At 41.9% G+C, this 23,437-nt stretch overlaps 3 protein-coding genes across 3 annotated transcripts in view; 1 reads left to right on the top strand and 2 right to left on the bottom strand.

Annotated features, from left to right (window-relative positions):
- Window positions 1-2,136: 2,136 nt before the first annotated feature.
- LOC142955205 (polyadenylate-binding protein 1A) lies at window positions 2,137-8,097 on the bottom strand. Its single transcript, XM_076096653.1, has 14 exons — window positions 7,250-8,097; window positions 6,760-6,953; window positions 6,470-6,585; window positions 5,466-5,605; window positions 5,263-5,357; window positions 5,017-5,154; window positions 4,290-4,658; window positions 4,021-4,111; window positions 3,753-3,875; window positions 3,518-3,660; window positions 3,106-3,190; window positions 2,833-2,963; window positions 2,582-2,672; window positions 2,137-2,491 (listed from the first exon to the last, which is right to left on the bottom strand). Exons 1-13 carry the CDS (start codon window positions 7,440-7,442, stop codon window positions 2,583-2,585), a joined length of 1,908 nt encoding a protein of 635 aa, XP_075952768.1. The 5' UTR covers window positions 7,443-8,097; the 3' UTR covers window positions 2,137-2,491; window position 2,582.
- The window catches only part of LOC142955206 (grainyhead-like protein 2 homolog), a 32,625-nt gene continuing 16,340 nt past the window's right edge, over window positions 7,153-23,437 (top strand). The window contains exons 1-2 of the mRNA XM_076096654.1: window positions 7,153-16,952; window positions 20,031-20,094. The gene's annotated coding sequence lies outside the window, so the exon portion shown is untranslated. The remainder of the gene's footprint in view (window positions 16,953-20,030; window positions 20,095-23,437) is intronic.
- LOC142955207 (14-3-3 protein beta/alpha-1-like) lies at window positions 9,797-22,644 on the bottom strand. Its single transcript, XM_076096655.1, has 6 exons — window positions 22,502-22,644; window positions 17,444-17,752; window positions 13,519-13,642; window positions 11,969-12,132; window positions 11,651-11,746; window positions 9,797-10,878 (listed from the first exon to the last, which is right to left on the bottom strand). Exons 2-6 carry the CDS (start codon window positions 17,741-17,743, stop codon window positions 10,822-10,824), a joined length of 741 nt encoding a protein of 246 aa, XP_075952770.1. The 5' UTR covers window positions 17,744-17,752; window positions 22,502-22,644; the 3' UTR covers window positions 9,797-10,821.

Below are 23,437 nucleotides of genomic sequence, written 5' to 3'. Positions count from 1 at the left end.
TGATAGCAAACGTTTGAGTTTGAGGAACATTAGTCTTAATCTAAATTACCCCAATAAAATGATGAGAGTTAACAGTACAGCTGCAAAAATATATTTTCCAGACTAGTATTAAAATTCTCCATTTTGCTGACAGGAAACCATGTATGAAATGTATCGGTTAATACATTTGCTTATGTTATGGCTTTATTTCATCTTTTTTTGGAGCTTTGAGGTTTTTTTTCCCACTTTCCCCACAATTTCATTGAAGACACACAAGTCACATCATTTGTATATTGTATTTCAAAGTTGAAGCTGGCTGTGGGGGAGAAGGCATTACAAATTAAAAGTCTGTACTCAAGTGTCTCCACATGTATTACAGCCTTGAGGTTTAATATCAATGTGTTCTTTCTTTCCAAATATTTGAATGTATTGTTCTCAAGATTTCATTTGTTGTATCAAAATATTTCATCATATTCTGTGCATTCCAATACCCGTGCAACTTCACAATTTAGTGTGCCACAAAATGCAGAATGCTAAAAATACCAGCATGTCCTACTGCATCCGGTCCCATTTCACAGGTTGGAAGACAGCATGCTTTTCTGTCCATTCTGACCCACAATCCTCTGCGAGGCAGATACATGAGTAAGAGGATCGAAGTGCAATGTTATGAAGCAGTATGTTGTGCATGCAGCGTGCACCCAATTGAATGCACACTGCATGCAACAGTGAGTACTGTGTTTGGGCAGCTGCAGTACGTACTGAAAGCAGTGTACGATTTAGAACGCTTGGCTACTTCAACCAAAATAGTATCAGTAACCAAGATAGTCCGTCTGATTGCGAAACTAAAGACACATTCATGCTTTGTCAGTTCTTAGACATACAAGCTCTCCTGTGCTCTGGTTTGAAGGAGGAAAGATGTGATGAAATGGCTTCTTCACCACCATTAACATACATGACAGTGTACAAGTTTAAGTGCAGGAATGTAAACAGATTTGGTGCAGTGGGAAAGACTGCAGAGTCCTGTGAGAAAAATACAATAAACAGAAGACAGTCACCGATGTAAACAGAGGGCAGAGAACACCAGCAGCTGCGAGGAGCAGTGCCATCCCTGACAGTAAGGACTTTGCATGGCTTCCTCACTGCAATATACAGAGCTGAAACTTATTCTACAGAATAAAATGCCGTTCTCCAATTCTTTGGTCTGGATTTTGGAACCAAGTGTCACAAAAATCAATTGTCCATCACTGTAGAAAACATAGTGCAGTTTGAATATAATCCCAATGATGGAAGTACAAAATAGAAAAATCACTGATCCAATCAGTCTTGGTTGTCGTCAGACGCACCAGAAATGAGGCTTTGACAGCTGAGCTGCAGCCACTTATTTATGCATGCTGTCCTACTTGGTGTGAATATTGATCATCATCATCTATATAGATCAGAGCGGCACATAATTTAGCCATTTTACCGTGGTGATTATCTGCCCACAGTAGGCCCTGAACGAGACAGAAGCCTACAAGTGTCTCACTGTATACTGTGCAGTAAGCCAGAGCACATCTATTCCCACAACGCTGTAAATCACAGGAAGTACACATGGGAAACTGAAGTCAGGTAGATCGACCACAACTTTAAAGAAGCTGCTTGTGATCGGCTAAACACTGAATGACAGGGACACCTGGTGGAAGACAACAGTACCGTACTGCATGCTTTAAAATGTGGGTTGCATTCCAAATCGCAGCACACTGCAGCTGGCACCCTGAACTTTGACGCACTTTCTCAAATGTCTGCTGTACAAAGGATTGTGGGTCAGAATAGCCAGGAAAGCATGCTGGCTTGCAGACTGCAAAATGGGACCAGATGCAGTACAACATCCTGGACCTTTTTGGCAAACATGTGACGCACAATGTATTGGGACATACTAAATGTCTTTCAGGCATACCTAACAGTATTGGAACACAGTTCTGCATGAACATAAACTTTGGACTGCAAACATCATCCCTCAGGAAAACATCTGCCCAATCACCACAGTTCATTGTAATACATCTGAGAAAGGCGGTCTGTGAAGACATGCATAAATGAGACTGGAGTCAATATCTATGTAATTATTACAGGTATGAAAATTCATAGGGACAACACTTAGAAATGAAATAGAGGCCTGAATTTTAAATGAGAATTTTATTACAGCCAGCAGTTTACAATACAAATCACCTTTCATAATGCTCAGCTACCACCTTCCTGAACATGGCCGATATTCTGAGCACTGACACAGTAAAATGACATAAAACAGAGGAATGCATTCAAATTTATAATCTCGATTTTTTTCTATTTTTCTATTTTTTTCCCCAACAAATTTTGGTTTATGATCAAGGTCTAGTTTTATCATCTCTAGACCTGGCAGATTAATTGTTTTTCTTTTTTTAAGAAATAATTTATCATTTTGCAATGTTTTCAGAGTTTTAGGTTTTTCAATGTTTAATATTTTTTTCGCTTTTTCTTCGGTGAAGCAGGTTTCAATCTGTAAGACAAAAAACAACATCGATGCTTAAACTTATGGAATCTACACGTTAACTGATACAGATATCAAAAATAAAATCCCCACACGCACCTTAGACGCTGGGAACTCCAGCAGGGGTGGTAGACTTCTGAGCCGCCTCCTTGGCCTGGTGGGCCTGGAGCACAGCAACAGCCTCATCCACCTGAAACAAAACACTTCATGAACCACTGCATATGAAGCACTTCTGTTGTACTCATTCAGGAAGCTGCTAGCAACCAGGCTCATGTCAATTTAGAGGAGCAAAGACTGTTTTCAAATGGATAACTAATTCCAGAGATCTAACAGCTTAGCCATTAACTGACCTTTGAGCGCAGCGACTCAGGTGACTCCAGCATGTGGAGAAGTTCAGAGTTGTCGATCTCCAGCAGCATACCGGTGATCTTGCCAGCCAGGCTGGGGTGCATGTTCTGGATCAGGGGGAACAGACGCTCACCTGAAGGAAGAAGAACAGCAATCAACAACCGTTTCAAAATGCATGAAACCAGACTGAATGTGTCAAATAACTCGGTGACCAGACAGAATCCTATTTGTGTTCGTTAGTTCTCTGTAACTCTCGGAGCAGAGTATGTACTGACCCAGCATCTGCTTCTGTTCCTGAGGAGGGGCAGCAGCCAGCATGGAGGCAGTCAGGGGCTCTTGTCCTTGGACATGGACAGCAGGCTGGAGAAGGAAGGAAAGATTTGAGTTTAGAGACATATTCAGACCAACCGTAAAAATGACCAAATGCAAAACTACCACTGCATAATTATCACAATCTATTTCTACACTGCATGAATGACTGACTAAAAGGTGAGTGCTGGGTATTGTGAATATTGTATTGACTTGTGTACACATTGACCATGTGCACACACACACACATTAGTCAGAAATGCAGACAGTCCAAAAGCACAGTTCTTATGAAATTTCCAGTCGTTTATGAATGAAACTATGTAGACTTTTTCAGTCGTGGCCTTACACCAAGGCCACGATGGTCAAATCAGTACATACCTGCTGCATGGGGACCTGTGGCTGGGACGCCATGTGCTGCTGGGGGTTGCGCACACCAGCGGCATACTTGTACTGGGGCATAGCTCGCACTGGGGCGGCAGTGGCTGACGCACCGGTAGGGCGTTGGCCGAGGGCCTGGGTGGCTGAGGAGAGGAAGGTGAGAAGGGCACTTCGTCAAAGCTACATCGGTGATTAACAGGCGCAGTTTCTGTGCTCTGAGAGCTGAAATACTTACGCATGCGCTGGGACGCCATCATGCGTGGGACCTGCGCGTTGGGGGTCGCGGTGGGACGGATGGTGTTGAAGGTCTGGGGCCGGGGAGCTGATGGGCGCATGGCATTGGGCATGTTTTGGAAGTCTGAAGGAAGAGGAACAGCATTAGAGATCCATGCGGGAGTAGTCATGACTCAGCTCTTTCAATGTTAACAGAGGGTGCTTGTTACCAATTCAGCTACAGCATCACTTTGGCCGTTCTATTCACTGGATACAAAGTTTCTACTTACGTTGAGGCCGCACGCCTTGAGTGGCCCAACGAGGGCTGGGGCGAAGCTGCGCCAGCTGGTTGGCAGAGTAGTATGCGGCACGGTTCTGGGCCTGAGCCGGGCGGAGAGAAACGATTCATCATTATATGGTCTCTTACAGCCACGGTACTGAAACATTTACCCTCAACCAACAGAAGTGGTTAACACCAGTGTAACACAGTGCACCTGTACATTTAACTACCAACAATCAGGTATGCTTAGTTGTCAGGCAGAGGGGGTGGGAGACTCACCTGAGGTATAGCCGCCATGAAATAGCCTGAGGGTGGGGCAGGCTGATATGGGTTGAGGACAGGGTTGGGCACAGCACGGACTGTGGCCATCCTCTGCATGTACTGGTTGGTTAGATGGGCTTGACGCTCCTCCTTACGCTGGGCCAGGGCCACATACAGTGGCTTTGTGGCAACAATACGTCCGTTCATTTCTGTAACGGCCTTTGTTGCCTCTTCCGGGGAAGAGAAACACACAAAGCCAAAGCCTTTGCTGCGGCCCCCCTCCATCATTACCTTAGCGCTAGTTATGGTTCCGAATGGAGAGAATTCTTTACGTAGGCGCTCGTCGTCCAGGCCATCATCCAGGTTTTTCACATACAGATTGACACCCTGGTGTATGGAAAACGACAAAGTAATGAATCAAGAATGAGTCAAATCAGCCGAGTCTTGTAGAGCCAGCAACCATTGTAGCCAATGACAAACTAGTTAAAATTAGGTTTTAGAAGGCTGCAAACTGTCACAACTTTAATTCTCGATCCTTTGCACCAATTTTACTGTTCATCACAATTTGAACTACTGGGCCTGTTGGTAGATACACCCCCTACATGGGTATCTTCACACTGACTGGTAGGGGGGCATCAGGGCCCAGAAGGCATCTTTCTGTTATTTGCGAAAGGGGGCGTGTTCATGCAAAAACCCTGTAATGTGTCGAATGAAATTGCTACGACAGAGTGGAAGGCCAACAAACCTGGTATCTCGTCATGCGATCCTGTTTCATCTGCTCAAATTTACGCTTGAGCTCATTCTGCCGCTCTCCTTTCTTCTGTGCGCGGCCCACATACACTTGTCTGCCATTAAGGTCTTTGCCGTTCATGTCGTCCACAGCCTGCAATGAAATAAGCAATAGACTGAATGGAAGATATGGTTGTATTGATTTATACTCACTCACTCAGCAGAGGTACAGTGACAGGTTAATTTTCCAATTAATCCTCACCTTTTGTGCATCCTCGTGTCTCTCGAAGCTGACAAAGCCAAATCCCTTGGATTTGCCACTCTCATCAGTCATAACCCGGATGCTAAGGGCAGGTCCTACAACAGAATAGCTCATCAGTACATATTAAAAAATTGGACCAATTAACACCGGCAACCTACTTAATTGTAAGCATGCCACTCTCTGAAACAGTACCATTGTCTTACCATATTTATTAAACATCTCCCTTAGCTTCTCGTCATCCATGTCCTCCCCAAAGTTCTTGATGTAAACATTGGTAAACTCTCTGGCGCGTGCCCCGAGCTCAGCCTCCCTCTCTTTGCGAGACTTAAAGCGGCCAACAAATCTGTTGGTTAAATGATGTAAAATATTATTATTTTTTATTTTTTTTTTAAATACAATACATCACACATAGCAAGACAAGACTTGGCTTAACCGCTAAATTACCATAGTTTTCAAATGACTTTTGCTGGAATATCAACGGAAAACCCAGAGCTTTTGGAAAAACTGTTCGATGCAAGTCTTTTTTTGCAACAAAAAGTACATGACTGTCAGCAGCCACTGATTACAATGTGGAACACCCAAAGCTGTCTTATAGCTGCAGTGTGATCTTAAACCAGTCAAGAAGTAAAGCACTAATATTATCATCTACCCCGGGAGAGCAAAAAATGAATTATTCAGGAGGATGCATTTCAGGTTAATTGCAATGAACAACTAAACAAGTTGTAACACGGGCATTTGCACCAAGTGAACATGGTAAGCAGTGTAGACTGCAGGAAAAATGTGACAGCAATCACTTTGAATCTAGACATTTAAATCTTTCTTATGAACCAGGCTGCTTCAAACCAAGCTTTCCCTGGTGTCATTTCACAAAGAAACGCTATGAAATGAATTACAGAATACTAGGATTGTACACTACTTTAAAAACGAATAACTATTATTTTGGATAGTATTTCACAACTACACTTGCACGGATTTAAAGGTTCCCTGCGTCTAACACTGAAAGATGTTCAAAACTTGGCGCTGCTCTTTAGGACGATTGTCATTCTTCACTTGGTTGTATGAAAACAGAAAGGTCAGTAGGCAGGATTGGAGATGGGTTTGAGGACAAGATGCAGTTATACACAAACTCGATTAGATATAAAAGTCACGTTAATACGACACTCCAAAAAATACCTATCTAAACAAGTGTAATTGTAGTCCCACTTACACTTTTCTGTCATTGAGCAACATGCCATTCATTTTCTCAATGGCCCGCTCAGCAGCCTCGTGGGTCTCAAAGTGCACAAAGCCGTAACCCTTTGAGCCATTTTCATCACAAACCACCTTGGAAAGGGGAGATTTGAGCATGTCAAAACAATCCCAAACACCATGCATTTAAAAACACACCAGACACACACACCATCAGTTTCAATCTTTAGTCATGCAAACTAGTGTTCTGTATGTAAAGCACTCAAACACAAAAGCAGAGGTGGACACAGTGAATGGTGCCCTGCCTACCTTGCAGGACAGGATGTTTCCAAAGGCAGAGAAGGTGTCATAGAGGGCTTTGTTGTCAATGGACTTGTCCAGGTTCTTGATGAAGATGTTGCCCACTCCGCTCTTCCTCAAGGAGGGGTCCCGCTGAGACCACATGATGCGGAGGGGCCTGCCTTTGATCACATCAAAGTTCATGGTGTCCAGGGCTCGCTCAGCTGGAAAACAGGACAACATTTTAAGACTGGACACTAGGTTCATATGTCTTGTCTGGTAGCCAACTGCTATCAATTCTGTACCTCTATAGAAACTAAAAACAAGACCGATGCATGACATGCTCAGTAGATAACGTAATCTGATATCATGATTACTAAAACAATTCTGCTTATTGCAACAGAGATGCCAGGACATAGCATGTCTAGTTCGTGAAAAAAAATATAAGTCAATATGGTGCCACATCCCTTTTGCTAATATTAGCTGTCCTGTGTGCTATAAAAACTTAGCGTAAACCTACCATCAGCGGGCTGCTGGAAGTTGACATAGGCATAGCCGAGGGACCGACGGGTGATCATGTCTCTGCACACCCGGATGGAGAGGATGGGCCCGGCCGGGCTGAACTTCTCGTACAGCATGGCCTCCGTAACGTCTGGGTGCAGGTCTCCCACATAGAGGGAAGCCATTGGGTAGCTCGGCGCGCTGGGATTCATGTTGGACGACGTGTGCTCGCAGGCAGTACAACTGGAAGGTTATATTAACTCGATATATTGTTGACAACAGTCAGCAAATATACGCCTCTTGTATGAAGAGATTCCTATGTCAGGTCTCTTCAACAACGTGTTACAAATTAACAGCGCAGACACATGTACTAGCTGTCTAACCAGTTAGCAACGTGGGCTAGTTAGCTTGATTAGCAAAATGTCGGAGCGTGGCCTAACCGATATGGCTCGCGGACTTCACAATTTTGAACCGGTACTCTACCTCCGTCAGTTATAAAACTTAATTATCAGTAGTAAACGAAGCAAATGTTCTAGTTTACTCGAATGACAAAGCCCATAAAGGGAGAAATAAGCGGTTGACAGTATAACTGGCTAACGGTAATCACCCACGCTTCCAACAATGAGGCTAACTGCTTGGCTTGCTAACGTTTCTTCTCGTTTCCGTCTTTCGTTCTTTTTGAAGTCTTCTTCGCGTTGCTTGGGTTGGCAAATGAAATCCTGCTTCACCGATTTTTTTTTTCTTATAAAAATATGTCTGCGTGTGCTCTCTAGCTTTTGGTTTGTTTCATAATAATAAAATGTGTGCCGAGACTAGCTCCGGAGCACACCCTACGCAGACGGATTACGAGAATGAAAGGAAGGTCGGTGGAGGTTGTTGCGCGATTCTAGTCGAAACCACGACGCTTGTACCACCAAGGCTGACGTCACACTTATCGCGATATTTCACACCAGCTTTCCTTTAGCGCATTACAGGCGATTTTCTCTTTATTCACTTGAAATGTACAGTCCCTAGCTCTATTTGGAACAGGTAAGGAATGTGTCGATGGTCAGCTATTCAACAGCCGGAGCCATAAGTTGTTTTTTAAACTACTCGATGCACCAATTATATTTCCCCGAGTCAGCGAAACAGTGATGCTCTGCTGTGACCCCGCTAGCTTCCGAAATAGCATAAACTGGCCATTTAATTATCTACATATTATCAAGGAATTACCTAGCTCTGTCCAATATCATCCCCCTACGCTTGTCCATTCTCCAGCACATATTGTTAATGCTTCGGCGTCTCTCAGTATTTTTCATATGTCTGAAATAAAAGTGGATGCACTTTTGGGCATCCTCCCATATACTGTACGTCCCTGGACACTCCAATGTGTTCATACTACTACTTTTAAACAGGTAATGAAATGGTTCACCTGAATAATTTATCTCGAATTGATCCCTAATGTTCATACATTGTTGATTAACCCAACAGTAACTACGTATTATAGTATAAGTAAATAAATATTTTTCAACGCCCTAGAAATAAGTAGGGCAATAAAATGTCAGACAAATTTCCCCCTCTGCTGGGCGCGCTCCCGCGAGGGGTCACGCGCGTCGCAGCCGGTCGGCACACCTACAGGCGGCTTCAAAGAGCGAAAGCTAAAAGCTACACACAAAATGCTACATTGACAGCTTTTTTTTCGTTTTGCAATACTGACGATTCCGACAGGCACTACCAATAAACGCATATCCTATTTCTATTTTTTGCATTACCTACAGGGTACAGTTGAATGTTACCTTGATTACACTCGTGTGCAAAGTGAGCACAAACTGTTCTCCGCAGATGTGCCAACGACTATGTTTCACTCTCGGGGATGGTTGAGGAGATGGCTCTGCACTGCATCATCCCACTGCAGTGGCCTCCTCCCACGTTGTCATGGCAATAAGGGCAGCAAAACCCACAGCTGTGTATTAGTAAATGGCTTTTTTGTTTCCCTTCCTTCAGCTGTTCATTCAAACATTGGCATTGAAGCAAGCTTGCTGGCTTCTTGATTTTGGAACAAGACAGTGATGATGCTCGAACCCCATGAAATGGTTAAACACTTCTGCTGCCTTTACCGATTAGCTTAGCCTTTTGGAGGTTTGCAGTAGTAAACCTTCCGCGTCTCCTTTCTCCAAAGGTCCAGCGTATTCAAACCTGTGGCCCTTGTGTGCTTGTAGTGTAGTTCTTGTATTTTCCCTTTATGAGGAAACCTTCAGATTCTCCTATGATGTAGTTTGAGGACACGTCACAATAGACATTTTCCACAGCAACGTCAGGAGACTATAGGAGACACTCAATCAAACTAGTGCATAATGAGTGTGTGGCTCTCCCGTCTGCTCACAGCCTCTGTGTGACTCACTTATTCTTGTGATTCACACATTGAGCATCTCGGGTACAAAGGCAGCTGACTTTAGCATCCAAATATAGCAACCGTCGTGGCTTTTGAGGCAAGATGATCACTCTCGAGAGACGAAAGTCATTCACGCGAGTTAGAAATGACTGGATAACAACTCAAGACTACCAGTAAATCACACAAGGTTGAAACTTTTAAATTATTATTTTTTTTATTCCACTTACATGAAATTACACATTTCCCCCCCAAATAACATTATGCTTGGGTGTTCTTTATGAAAATTCCAAAGACATGAACAAAGCTAGCCCGCCCGACCACAACCATCCTTACATCTCCACAAACTAATTCTTACCAACATGCAGTTGAGGCAAGTATTGAAAGAAAAAAAAAAAAAAAAAGAATAAAAGACAAATCAAATAAAAATCTTAATTTGATAGAGCAGTAACTAGATAAGCACATGGGATTTCTTCTTCTTTACTGCTGTGCTCATAAAAACAAGCTTGTGTGCTCTTTTGTTCAATATTTTCTATACCTCGTAATCGATACATAGAAATACAAAAGCAGGTCACCCGAAAACAAAACGAAATAATATAGTAAGTTGAGCAACTGACAGTAAATGGAATGTAACCGTTGTGTTCCAACAAAACCTCGCACCTCCACCGTCTTTACCTCCGCCGCCATTCCTCCTGCCAAGCACAGACCAACAGCTGCTGTCCTACTGTGAGCAGCCAACTCCTCATTGTGAAACCAGATTTATCATCGAGACACGGTGTTAATAGAGAACATGGCCGTGAACATGAATAGGATACACAGTACAACTTTTTTCTGACTCTAAAAGCTCAACCAGCTGCATGTTTCATGAGCTGAGAACTTGCCCTCTTACCCACCACCTCAATAATGCAACAACCCTATTGCTCCCACACACAAAAAAAAGGTCAGCAGACAAGCAACCAAACACACTTTACCCTTCCACATGGACCCTCCCGCCACGCAATTCAAAACTTACCCTCCCTCCCCATCCCCTTTCCCCACAGTTACTACAAAAGAAGGAATAGTAAACCGGCAGGAATGAGATGAGTGTTGAGAGAACTAAATAGAAAAAAGATGGAGAGATTTGGACGACAATGATAATAATAAGGTGGTCTCAGTGTTGATGGACATGTTGAAGATGAACCGGGATGATGGCAGGTAGACAGGGACGACTGTGGGGGTCTGGCTCATTCTCCGGTCTCCACTTGATCCTCTGCCTCCTGCTGGTTATCAGAGGTCCACAGCTGAGAAAAGAGAGGAGGACAAGCAGGAGAAAGAGAGGCAGAAGTGGGGAAAGGAAAATAGGGCAACGTCCGTCAATACCGTATCTATTCAAAATACTTGAGTTTCATTTGAATGGACAGTTCGGAGCTTTCTGCATCGCCTAAATGTTCTCACTTTTACATTTTTTTTTGCAATTTCTGCTGATGCCCTGATGTAATGGTTGTGACGAGAGTTTTGCTTCAGTACCACGGTGAAAGTAAGAAAGTGATAAAATGCAGGTGAACAGACAATTTAAGTGGATGAAACTGGTTTTACATTGCCACTTAAATTTACACCATATTCCTTATGAATGGCTCCAAAAATGGTATTAAACTATAGTGCCTACTTCTCTGATCAGTGTGTGTTGGTGTTTAAATAGCAAACATTTACACAACACTGAAAAATCAGCAGTTTCAACAAGAGCTGCAACCATTAGTCGTTAGCAGAAAATTAACCGGCAACAATTCGGATTACACATTAATCTTCAAGTAATTCTTAAGCAAAAACTGCATTATATCTGGTTTCAGGTCCCCAAATGTGTGCATTGTCTAGTTTCAAAAACAGCACTTTGGGTTCTGAGAAGCTGTGATTGGCATTTTAAAAACAATACAATTGAGGAAATGATTAGTAGAATAATCAATATAGAAAACAATGAGTTCCAGTCTTATAATCTACATTATTATTGGCACATAATATGTTAGTCATTTGAGTTGATACATGTAAAAAAAAGAATTTAAAAAAGGGGGGACTTACTGTCAAGTTGTCTCTCAGTAGCTGCATGATTAGTGTACTGTCTTTGTACGAATCTTCACTCAGTGCATCGAGCTCTGAAATGGCCTCATCAAATGCCTGAAGAATTAAACACACTTATAACAGCTGGAAAAGCGATGTGGTCTTAAACAAGCTGTACGTGGGTAGAATGTAAATATCAACTTAGTTTTTACAGGTTTTAGTGTCATCTGTATTTAAACAGCTCTGCAATCCATTTCCACATGTTAAATACATTAGCACTACATTGAGCAGCTTAATATCTTCAAGTGTGAGGAGAGTTACATGGTGTTGTGAACCTACATCTTTAGCCAGCTTGCAGGCCTTCTCAGGTGAGTTGAGGATCTCATAGAAGAAAACAGAGAAATTGAGGGCAAGACCAAGACGGATTGGGTGCGTGGGCTGCATTTTCTCTTTGCTGATATCAAAGGCGGCTTGGTAGGCGTTCTTTGAGTCCTCCATGATGGCTGAGAGGAAAAAAAGGAACATAAGAGCCGAGGAACATACAAACTGACAATTTCATTAAACTTTGTTTCATACATTGTAGGACAAAAACGTACTACACAATACACTCAGTTACCGGTTTATTATGAACACCTCGATAAAACAACCCAACAATAAATCCAACCATAAGATTTGGTTCAGTTCTCACACCATTTTGTCCTTCCTATTATAATCAATTAAAGTAAGAAAGTTATATCAACATCTCACTGAAACAGTTAAACTTACAGTAACTGATGACTAATACTATAGACGGCCACACCTCTCTGTGGCATGAACAAGGGCCTCTATTTCAGTTTGTGTGGAGTGTAGAGCACCAAGGAGACAGCTCGCTGGAAACTTCAACACAAGATTTTGTGAAGGCCCAAATAAAGTTTCTCAGAACATAATGTCAAAGAAAGCTAAGTTGTACATACTGTCTTACTGTGGCTAACTTGGTGGTGCTGTTAGAAGCTGGTCTTCACAGTGAAGGAGGTCTTATTAAAGCAGATGCAGGAGGTCAAGAAACAGACAGACTCCTGTAATTCACACCTTGTTTTCAGAAATCAGCAGCTTGTCAGCTTAGGTTAGCATAAAGACTGGAAACAGCTAGCATGGCTCTGTACAGTAACAATGTCCAGCTACTGGCAGCTTTAAAGCTCACCAATTTACACTTTGAATCCATGCACACACAAAATAAAAAGGATGACTCCTTTGAGAGATGTCAGAGTTGGACAGTGTTACTGCTTGTAGACCATCTGATTAATACTTTGAGTTTGTAATTGGATGTACAGTGCCTTGAATTATTATTACTTTTTAAACGTATGTAGTCACTTGTGTATCCTTCCGCTAAGTTCATCACTGTCGTCTCATGTGAGCCGTTTGAATACATATACCGTCGGACAACATTTTGAGAAACAAAAGGAAATTACCTTTTATTTTTTGGTAGTAAATTAATTATCTCGTTTTGTAGCGATAACAAAGCCTGCTTTCTCTTTTTAAGAAAACATTTTTTTTTTTTTAAACATGTTCCATTTGGGGCCTCCATACAAAGATGTGGTCATGCTCATCTAAAAAAAGACTCAAATTAATCAACCCCCCAAAAAATCCTATGGGCTCAAGCTGGTGACCAGAGACCAGTCTCTTACTGCGATACTGTTTTAGAACCAACAGTGAGGAGCCAATGTCAGAAAGCTTATACCAAAACTAAGTGTTCATTTAATAATACCGTATACATCTTTTTTTGACTGGGCTAGAAGTTGTACACGTCAGATCTTTATAGACAGGAAAACATGCACACGCATATACAATTATAATCAAATAAACCCACCCACACACACAGATGGTATAAAAGAGATTAACACAGAGCTTACTCTTCCTCTCGTCTCCTGTAGCCACCTCAGCCAAGTAGCGAAAGTAGTCTCCTTTCATTTTCAAATAGAAGACTTTGCTCTCTGCTTCAACGGCGTTTTTAACGAGATAAGTGTCCAAGAGAAGCTGTGGCAAGAAAACAAACAAAACATGTATTGTAGACTGCTAGAAGGGAACAGACCACAGAAGATGTTGTCAACTAATGTACATAGTTCTTTACAAGTGGGGCTGGCAGACCCCTGAAATCAGCAGAGTTGATTTGTATACAACTGCTATAAAATATGCACACAATTCATTAACAAAGAAGGCAATACACAGATTTCTACAAGGATCATTTGACAATACAACCCATCACTTATCCACGGACAAAAGTAGTCATTTCATTCCATTCAAATAAATCATCAAGGCCAACATTCCTCAGACCTAAATGAGGGTAGAGCTGGCTACCTCCTGCAGCCTTGGACCGTGGGCCTGAGACTTTGCCGTAGCTACATCACAGATCACGTGATGGTGGAGAGTGGGAAAGGGTGGAGGAGGATAGAGCGGGAGGATGGGTGTATGGAAGAAAGATGGTGGGGGTGGAGAAAGATGGGAGAAAGCTAGGCTGCTGAACTCCTGATGAGCTTTTGCTGAGGAAGTAGGTCACTCAGAGCCAGCGTGGCTCTTTCCAACACGAGCATGCCGCACTTGACAACCTCTCCCTATTGCCAACCCAACCTCTAGCTGGCAGGGGGAACAGCACACCTTATTGTCATAAGAGTGTACCATAACATAAGACCAGCTTGATAGTGTTAATCTACTATGCTAATGCGCTAGGGGACAAACGGGGTTAAACACTGGTTTTACAGAAACATGAATGAATACGTAATTCAAAGTGCAGATTTGATCTCTTCATGGTTTAACTGTGGATTTTTAATGAAGTTTCCATGTGACCATTTCCATGTTTCTCCAACAACCACAACAAAAAATATGCCATAAAGGGTTATAAGAAAGCAGAAAAACAGAATTCCCCATGGCACTAAGTTATAGGTTATTTTTACAACTTTCAGAACATCAATATATCAGAAAACAACCATTTGCTATTTAAAGACATAGTGGAATAATGTCGTCCTGAGCAGGGAATAAAGTACCTCCCTCTGTGTAACCCGGGCTTCTCTGTGCTTTGTTTATGTGGCTGGTACGGCTGCGTATGCATTTGAGTGCATGTGAATCCCTGTTTGTGTCCGACTGGCTAGCTAATGGCTGCAGCTCTGCAGTACACTCATAGTGGTTACTGCTGATAACGCTGTCGGCAAACTTTATATAATGGCCAAATGGTAAAGATAAAATGTCCTGGTCGTCATGTGATGGGGCCCAAAAACACTTCAATAGACTTGGGAAAGAAATCTGTAACTCCATGGCTTTTTCTGGACAGAGGGCTGGGTTAACAAAAACGCCCATAATGCAGAAGATGCGGATATTCTTATCCGAACACTATACGCTTAAGTGACCCCATGCGCCCCTGAGCCACCTCCATAGGAATAAACAGGGTGCTGCCTCCAATGCCGTTTACAGTTCTCTTTACACGTGCATGCTCTCTGGTATGGACAGCAACATGAATACACCACTGATGCTTGATTACATAGTAAGTTCTGTTAGCAATACAAAACATTACTTAAAAACAGCATTAAAGTGCATATTGAGTTTGTTCGTCTCCGTTGATCGGACTTTTGTATAGCGCAGCGGTCTTTGGACCACCAAACATAGAAAAAGGTGTCAATACATACGACCAGACTATATCACTTTCACACCAAAGCAAAAACCCAGAGAATATCCGTGTTTGCTATTGGTTTGAACAGCCAACTTGCTGCAATGACGTTTGATAGGGTGATTAAGTAGGCATGGGCTCTTTTTTTGTCTTCACGCAACTACTTCCAGAAGTTGCGCAACAGAGTGCTATAACATGAATACCATGGAGACTAAAGGTATGCGTTTGTTCCTCTCTATGGCAGCTGGTTTTCATGCTGCCTGTAATTATGGCATTTCAGAACAAGAACAAACATGTCTTTAGACGTGTTCAGACGACACCTTGCACGAACTAGTTTGCTTCAGGTATACCACAGCCTTATCCCTGTCCTACACCCCTCCTCCTCTGCCCTATTTACTCTCATCCTGCTCTATTTCGGTCCCCATAAGGCTGCCCGGCCGTAGTGGAGGTCAGCGAGCCAGAGCGCTGGTAGCTCAGCTGCAGCCATTATAGGATTAGGACACGCTGAGTCACCAGACAGATAATTCACAAGCTGAGAGAAGAAGAGTAGCAGAGGTCGGACAGATGCATGGCTCGAAATACCACGTGCATATGGATGGTCGTGCATGTAGAATATGAACTCTGCGTGCAATTTTCAGCTCCATATGCACTAGTGCACGTAACTTGGTACAGAAAATACGTTGTGCAGGGCTGTCAACTCTTACGCATTGACCGGGAGACTCGCAGAAATGACACTTCACACTTGCCAATGAAAAATGTTAACATAATAAAAAACTAATTTCTGACTGATAACATTGTGGCGCAAATAGGTGACATGCAGCACAACACAAACCCAGGGTTTTGGAGAGCGTCTCATTCGTGCTGTTGTGGTACCAGTACTTGGGAGTGGCCAAAAAGAAGAAGATTCGCATTTCAGCAATAATTTACAATACATCATATATGAAATAAGCGGTTTCATTATTAAATTAGCTGAGAAGCTCAATGGATTTCTTCTCAAACATTCCTATGACCATATCAAATTTGAAGTCGCCTAGTTTAACTTTACATTACTGTACATGGAAAGCCATCTCAAATTATATTGTAACACTTGGAAACTGTCCTTATATTTAACCCCAGAAATTGAATGGATACATTCCCACAGAGGTTTGCTAAAAATACCAATGCAATCCTGTTAAAGACGACTATTTTACTGTATAGTTTTTATGAAACAGGGAAAAGGGGATAGATAGATATATACTTTATTCATCCCCAAGGGGAAATTTGTCAAATTGGCTGGCTACACTGAAGATCTTCTCTTGCATGTCAAAACTCTGATGAGACACACTCCTCTTGGTGCTGGCACTCATTGTTCCACAATGTTGGCTGCCTCATCTCAACTACTCATAAAAAAAGTGCACAGAACATAGAATCTTTCAACAGCTTCTTATCAGACTACAACCTGTATTATAAAATATATACAGAAAAGGCTACACTACTGGAACCCAAGCCTGCTGACATGTCATCAAAAAGGAACACTATGACCTTTGTAAAGAATAAATGTTATGGCAGGGTATTCACACAAAATGATCTGCATTGTGTGAACTCAAGCACTTTGTTTTTTTACTTTGTCATCTCAGGGTTATCCATTTACTGCTCAGTGCCGATCAAATTGATGAAGTTGGTGACTTTTCAAAGGAACTGCTGATGCAGGTGAGTGAAGACCACTTGGAGCATTACCATAAGTCAGGATTAACCCACTTGTCACTTCACCTACTGCTGAATAATTTGGCAAACTCAGACTATGAATCATGAATCAAATCGATAAGGTAAGTACAAGATGTTCTAAAAACTTAGACTTTCACACCAATTGAAATACTTTCCATGCCTCAGGGAAAATGCCACGATAAGCCAAAGTCATCACTGTTACGAGAACTAAAAAATGGAACAGTAGAGAAGAATTGCTGTAAGACTGCCAGAGGTAGAAATGAAGCACTCGGGGCGTGGCACTTCACAAGGTCTGCTGGGTCTTGTTGCAGAAATGACACATTCAACAGCATGAGCAGTTGAAGGGAAGCATGACTGTGGAAATAGTCCCATTACTCTGTCATCCAGCACTTCTTCACATAATATGAATGTCAACGACAAAAAGCTATAACAAAACAGAGAAAGACAGTAATCCAATAAAATGTTATAAATCTCACCAGCACGTCCCGGCAGATTTCCTTCAGCTCGTTCTCGATCTTTTCCCGGTACTGTTTGGCCATGTTCCTCTTCCCCTCGCCTTCGGCCTTCGACTCAATGCTGGACACCACGCGCCACGAGGAGCGGCGGGCACCCACCACATTCTTGTAGGCCACCGACAGCAGGTTGCGCTCCTCGTTCGACAGATCGCTGTTTTCCTCCGTCACAGCCTTCATTGCAGCAGCCATGTCATCATACCGCTCGGCCTGCTCGGACAGCTTGGCCTTTTGCACCTGTTCTTTCTGGACTGACTCGCTCATGACTGCTCACTGGACAAAGAAAAGCAGAGAAGAAGAGAGGACAGCTGGTGGTCAAGAGAGAGGCAAGAGGATTTAAAAAAATGTTTGGCAGGTATCCATTTACCAGACGTTTTTATACTAAACGAGTAAAGCAAGAGCAAAAAAAAAAAAAAAAAGAAAAAAAAAAAAAAGAAAAAAAAAAAAGAAGCGTGAAGAAAAAAGGGAGCTAAAGAGAAGCTAAAGAGAAACCATCTATGTGGGTTTAACTGAAGTTGAGGCAGATGATGCACCCATTTTGAGGCTTGCTGCTCTCCTTAGGAAAAGATTCTACAAGGAAACACCGATGCACTCGATGACTGTGCACAGATATGGGAGTGAAAGGGGTAATTGGGGAGGGAATAATAGCAAGGGCTATCAACTAGGCAACAAGAGGACATTGGGTACATCCAAAGTCTCTTATTAGACATCTCCTCACTCCCCAATCCTCGCTGGAGCAGGAAGTCATTCAGTTAAAAATCTGTGAATTGTAGGCCTGAACAACAAAAGGACCACAAACTACTTTAATGTATTAGAACGATTTGTCCTTTCATGTATTGTCTGTTATTTCCCCAATTAATTTTCATTATGGATACAATCCATGGTGAGAAAGAGCAGGAGAGTGTCTGACAGCAAGAAACACCCTTTACATAATGTATCGTTATTTCCATTCAGCCAAGAGTGGTTGATAATTCCTAAGTGTGGGGAATTAAGTGTTTAGTTTGAAATGAGTAACATAATTAAAATTTTCCCTGAAACATTTAGCCAAATAAATATTGTGTATAAATACGGCAGATGCATTCTGCAAGTCGACATGGTTTCTTTGCCTCTAAACAGAATGCAGGTTATTATTCAAGTGCAGGTGTTTGTTTAACAGGTAACGGGCCACAGAGAGAAAACACTGCTGCTCTGGCAGCGATAGTATCTGAGATAGTCTCTACAAATGTGACACTTTAGAGGAAAGGACGTCACATTTCTCTAAAAACATCTTTCCTTGTTTCTTCCCTCCTCTCGTGGTTTCATTGCGTCTCTCCGTGCAAGGAACAGAGGCAAGTGAGAGAATTATGGATACAATTTAAAAGACTTGGGACGTGTTCTATATATTTAAGCTATCAGAAAAGAATTCCTTGAAATGCTAAATAAATAAAATAAAAATATGCTTGCAAGGCATGCGAGCAAAAATGATTTGAGAAATTGACAATACTACTAAGGGTGAGGAAAAAAAAGAAAATTGATTCTTAGCAGCATCGTGATTCTCTCTTGAACAATTATGACTATGCAGAAAAACTCAATCAGAAAACGTAATACACATGCCTCTTGTTTACGCTCTATGCTAGGCTAAATACTAGCAGAGTTTTGGTGAGGTTGGCTGAGCTTCAGCAACCGAATAAGGATACGATCAAACCGGTACCCCCGGCTTCAAAGCTAACGTATGGAAGCATTTCGCTTCTGAGGGCGAAGCAAATCAGAACCAGAGCTTTTGCACACTTTGGAATCAACGTTTTACGGACACAGCGATACTCTCACTCTACAACCTAACCAAAGCTCAAGTAATGAAATCACTGAGGAAAGCGGGTTGGATGGTAGTAACACTATGCGTGGACATTCGTTGCCACAGAATCTAGTGTCACCGTAGCCGCGTACTTTATCACCGTTTATTTTGGTACCAGAGATGAGTGCTCATTGCCTATAACCGGAGGATTTGTTTGAAGAGAGGTCTAAATTATTTATTTATGAATAAGAGCAGCTTTTTATGTGAAATGACAGAACATGCTTAATTATGTGTTTTTACTGCCATGATGATGCTACAGGCCCAATTTTATTTTCTTGTTGGTTCTCTTGACATATCTATTCTATTAGTTACTAATATTGATTTAATAAAAGATAAAAGTAAATTCATCTTTTTATAAAAATATAAATCATTACAAATATGCAGCGATTAAATAAAGTCAGTGAGCAAAAACTAAATCAAGTATAAAAAAATGTTTATGCATAGAAATGAATCAATAATCGTTTTATAGTCGCATCGTAGCCCTCTGAATCAAACCGTGAGGTGTCTAGAGAATCCCAGGCCCAAATACTACTTTTAGCCATTGTTCTATTGCACTGTATTGAGAGAAATGTAAGGTACCAGCAGATATAATGTTAATTAAGTGATGCGTAGACTTGACACAGGAATTTGCATTGCTAGATCAATACCCTACATCTGTTTGACCCATCCAAAATAGCCAGCGGGGTTCCACAAAATCAATCAATTTTTTTTCCATTCCAGAGTTCATGTAATGTGGCCGCCCAGACAGATTTTCAACACGACACATTTCTATACTCCATGCTTGGTAAGTTACAAAATGCATTTGTGTTACTTTCAGAAAAACTAAGGTGCTAAATGATCCATTGACATTCCTTTGACACATTGTTAGCGTGTCAGCCCGTGGGTGCATTTTGTTGCTCTGCCTGTTTTCCCCTCTGGTGGGCTTGGTTTGGTTCGTATGACGCATACGCTCCGTCTCTATACATGGCAGCTAGTGCTGAAAAGTAATTATAAGGAACAGTGTGAAACATTTTGAGGAATTAATTGGCAGCAATGGAATACAATATTCATAACTGTTTTAATCAGTGTATAATTACCTGAAACTAAGAATCTTAGTGTTTTTGCACTGCCATGTTTCTACAGCAGCCCAGAATGGACACTAGCTCCAGCGAGAGCATTTGCGTTTTACGTTATTTGAAGGTAGGGATGCGTTCAGAAACTTGGTTTAAACATGCCACAGTGCTAAATTACCAGAGTATTGATAAGCCCTGATGTAACTTGTGTATTTATCAGTACTTTTACATGATTTGATGTAATTTATTATCAAATTATCAAATGCGAAACCTTATTCGTCCACCGTCACTATGTTTGATGCACAATCTTATTTTTTCCAAACTACTCTGCTGGGTGAGACAAAGCAACAAGGACAGAGGAATGACTGATACCGACTGACTTCTGTGTTCTCCATAAACTTCAATCAGGAATGTTATTTATTTTGTTTCCAGTGAGATATTAATGACTTTATTTAGTGACTTTGTTGTGGATAAAAAATAGCAGCTGCTGCTCTATATTAAAAAGAGAGATAATATTTATATAAAAGCTCTCTATGTGTTTTTAAAGGCAGTTTAGTAATGTAGAAAAGTATTGATAAGAGTAGCTCCTAGTTGTACTAAAATCCTAAAGTTAACTCTCTACATGAAGGCCACCGTAGTTCTCCAACACACGTGGACAGGGAGGGCTGAGCAGAGGGGTATTTAGCTGGGTGCAATTTGCAACATACCACTAGATGCCACTACATTTTACACACTGGGCCTTTAAGTATTAGGGTTGAATAATAACTACCACGACACCAACACACTAAAGAATAAAAATCACTTAAGTGTTTTACAGGTTTGCAAAAAGGGATTGGCGAAATTGTAACAGTTTCAGCACTGATGAGCTGGCGACGTACCCGCTGTATGATGCAACATGACCCATGGGTAATCCGGGGTGTGTATGGATTTAAACAGTAAATATATACGCTACAAAGTTCTAGTTCCGTAGTTAGTTTCAGCCACGTGTGACTGTAAGAGCACTCGTCGAAAGAATGCATACATACAGCTATAATAACTTGGAAGAATAACTGGATTTTGTATTACTGGTTAGCCCCCCTCTTTCTGTCGTACACACAACCACCACACCCATCCCTGTACCTGTGGCTCAGCGAACATGCGAGAACACGGAAATTAAAGTGCACAATTACAGCGGGGTACTGTGATTAATTTTAGAATATTTGACCGACACGAGCCCCAAAGCACTTCCATTAAATCTAACTTTAGTTAAATCTAACTGGTCTAGACGAGAAACACCATTCAGCGACTGAAAAGCAACCGCTACCACTAGGCCTCTCGTGACCCGTTTCCAGCATGGCGCCGACTATTTCCTGAAACGAAGCTTTCCAAGCCAGGCAGCTTTTAAAATTGGCTAGGGGCTAAACCCATTGTTTTCTACCTACTCTATTCATCTAATGGTATAAAACAATTACTTGCTTCGTTGGTTTGTTTGCGAGACGCCACGCTTTAAGAAAGGTGTTCACTGGGTTTAACGTTAGCTGGCCGTTATGTGGCATGTGTGATGTGAATCGCACTTTGTCGCGTATTGGTAGTTTAGCTAACGTTAATGGAGTGACCTACTCGACATTTAAAGTCAACAATTTAAACATTAACGTACCGTAGAGTGGATATTATTCTAACGTTACCTTGCTGGTACCGTCAACAAAAGTGTAATGTAGCAAACGCTAAATTAAGATGAACTCCCGACGTATATCACGCATTTCTCGCTAACGTTACATGCGACAGTCATTACTCCTCAAAGGCAATGCATCGCTGTCATTTAATTATATTCGAACAGGCAAACTAATTAGCACAACCTGACAATTGACTTCAGCAAACAGGTCAACAGAATATCAAAGCTTCAACCTTCGACCTGACCCTCCTTCCACGTCTGCCCGTCTGATGGTCCATTTTAGAACCAGCCATTAGACATGTCCCAAACTGTAGCTAAGCTAGCCATTGTTCTTTGGTCTAATGATTGTCGCCGCTCCATGCAGCCCCACAGTCAATTGGAGGCTATGCGCTTCCATTACCACTATATTTTACGATAGATTAAAAGTCCTGACGCTAAATCATGCAAACGTAAAAGTGCAGTTTCAAAAGTTTTAACTCCTTTCATACCTGTGTACTGGCAGATAGCAGTGATTTCGGCGTGCCAACAAGCTACAGCTGATTCTCTCAGCCCGTCTGTGTGAATGCAGTCCACGGGGTTTCCCTCCAATCACACCAGTCCAAGGCACGGCCGGAGGGGGGGGGGGCATGACGTCAAACGTTACCACGGCAACCGAACACGAGACATTGTGGGAGGTGTAGTTTCCCCTCCCATTACTTCCCTAGCTTTCGTAAGGTAAAAAAATATGTAGTCAATATTAGCACTTTTTGATGTTTTAATAATACATTTATGTTTCAACATTGTCACACTTGTAGAGTAATCAATGTGCAGCCAACAAATGCATTACAGCGACTTCTGATTAAATTCAATGTGTAATAGTGATGCATCTGAGCATGAAAACCTCAAACTGACACAGTAACTGATACTGTGATACTGTTTTACTGCAGGTCACACATTTCAATCAGAACAGATGCAGACACAGCACATTGTGGCTAGCCCTGAATGCTGCCCATTATATCGGTAACAAAATGAGATATTGTCATTCTCCACACAGTGCGGAAATCTTGTCTGGAATTGCTGGAGATGCTGAGGGCATCACAAACTAGAACACAGGGCACAGTGCTACAGAGTATATCTTGCCTAATAGAAACTACTATTTCTGCATCCTGGTTGGATTCCAAGGGGAGAGAGTGAAGCTATTTCTGCCTTGTCACATGTTTTCCCCTTGGGCCAAAATTTCAAGCTTGTAACCTATTTAAGGGCAGATCAGATAGTGTTGGCTGTAGAGATGCACATGCACCAGTGCACAAAGGTGTGGTCAAGGAGAGTTGTAGTGCCAAACCAGAGGGATTTCAAGTAAAGGAAACAAGTTGTAAGCTGAGTGACAGTGTAAAGTGTAAAGACGTGTAACCAGTTAGGTGAGTTCTCATTCAGTCTGTCAACCA

This window comes from Anarhichas minor, unplaced genomic scaffold (genome assembly GCF_050575085.1).
Source record: "Anarhichas minor isolate MPS153535 unplaced genomic scaffold, ASM5057508v1 ptg000022l, whole genome shotgun sequence".
In the NCBI taxonomy this organism is placed as follows: domain Eukaryota; kingdom Metazoa; phylum Chordata; class Actinopteri; order Perciformes; family Anarhichadidae; genus Anarhichas; species Anarhichas minor.
This window is presented reverse-complemented; position numbering and strand designations above follow the sequence as displayed.

Excerpts from the sequence above, each read along its gene's own strand:
- LOC142955205 (XM_076096653.1), bottom strand. The coding sequence starts at position 7,442 with ATGAATCCCAGCGCGCCGAGCTACCCAATGGCTTCCCTCTATGTGGGA. Across the intron at positions 6,586-6,759 it reads GAAACATCCTGTCCTGCAAG|GTGGTTTGTGATGAAAATGG; the intron begins GTAGGCAGGGCA and ends CCCCTTTCCAAG. Across the intron at positions 5,155-5,262 it reads GACACGAGGATGCACAAAAG|GCTGTGGACGACATGAACGG; the intron begins GTGAGGATTAAT and ends ATTTCATTGCAG.
- LOC142955207 (XM_076096655.1), bottom strand. The coding sequence starts at position 17,743 with ATGAGCGAGTCAGTCCAGAAAGAACAGGTGCAAAAGGCCAAGCTGTCC. Across the intron at positions 13,643-17,443 it reads AAATCTGCCGGGACGTGCTG|CTTCTCTTGGACACTTATCT; the intron begins GTGAGATTTATA and ends TTCTTGCCACAG. Across the intron at positions 11,747-11,968 it reads CCTGCAAGCTGGCTAAAGAT|GCATTTGATGAGGCCATTTC; the intron begins GTAGGTTCACAA and ends TTAATTCTTCAG.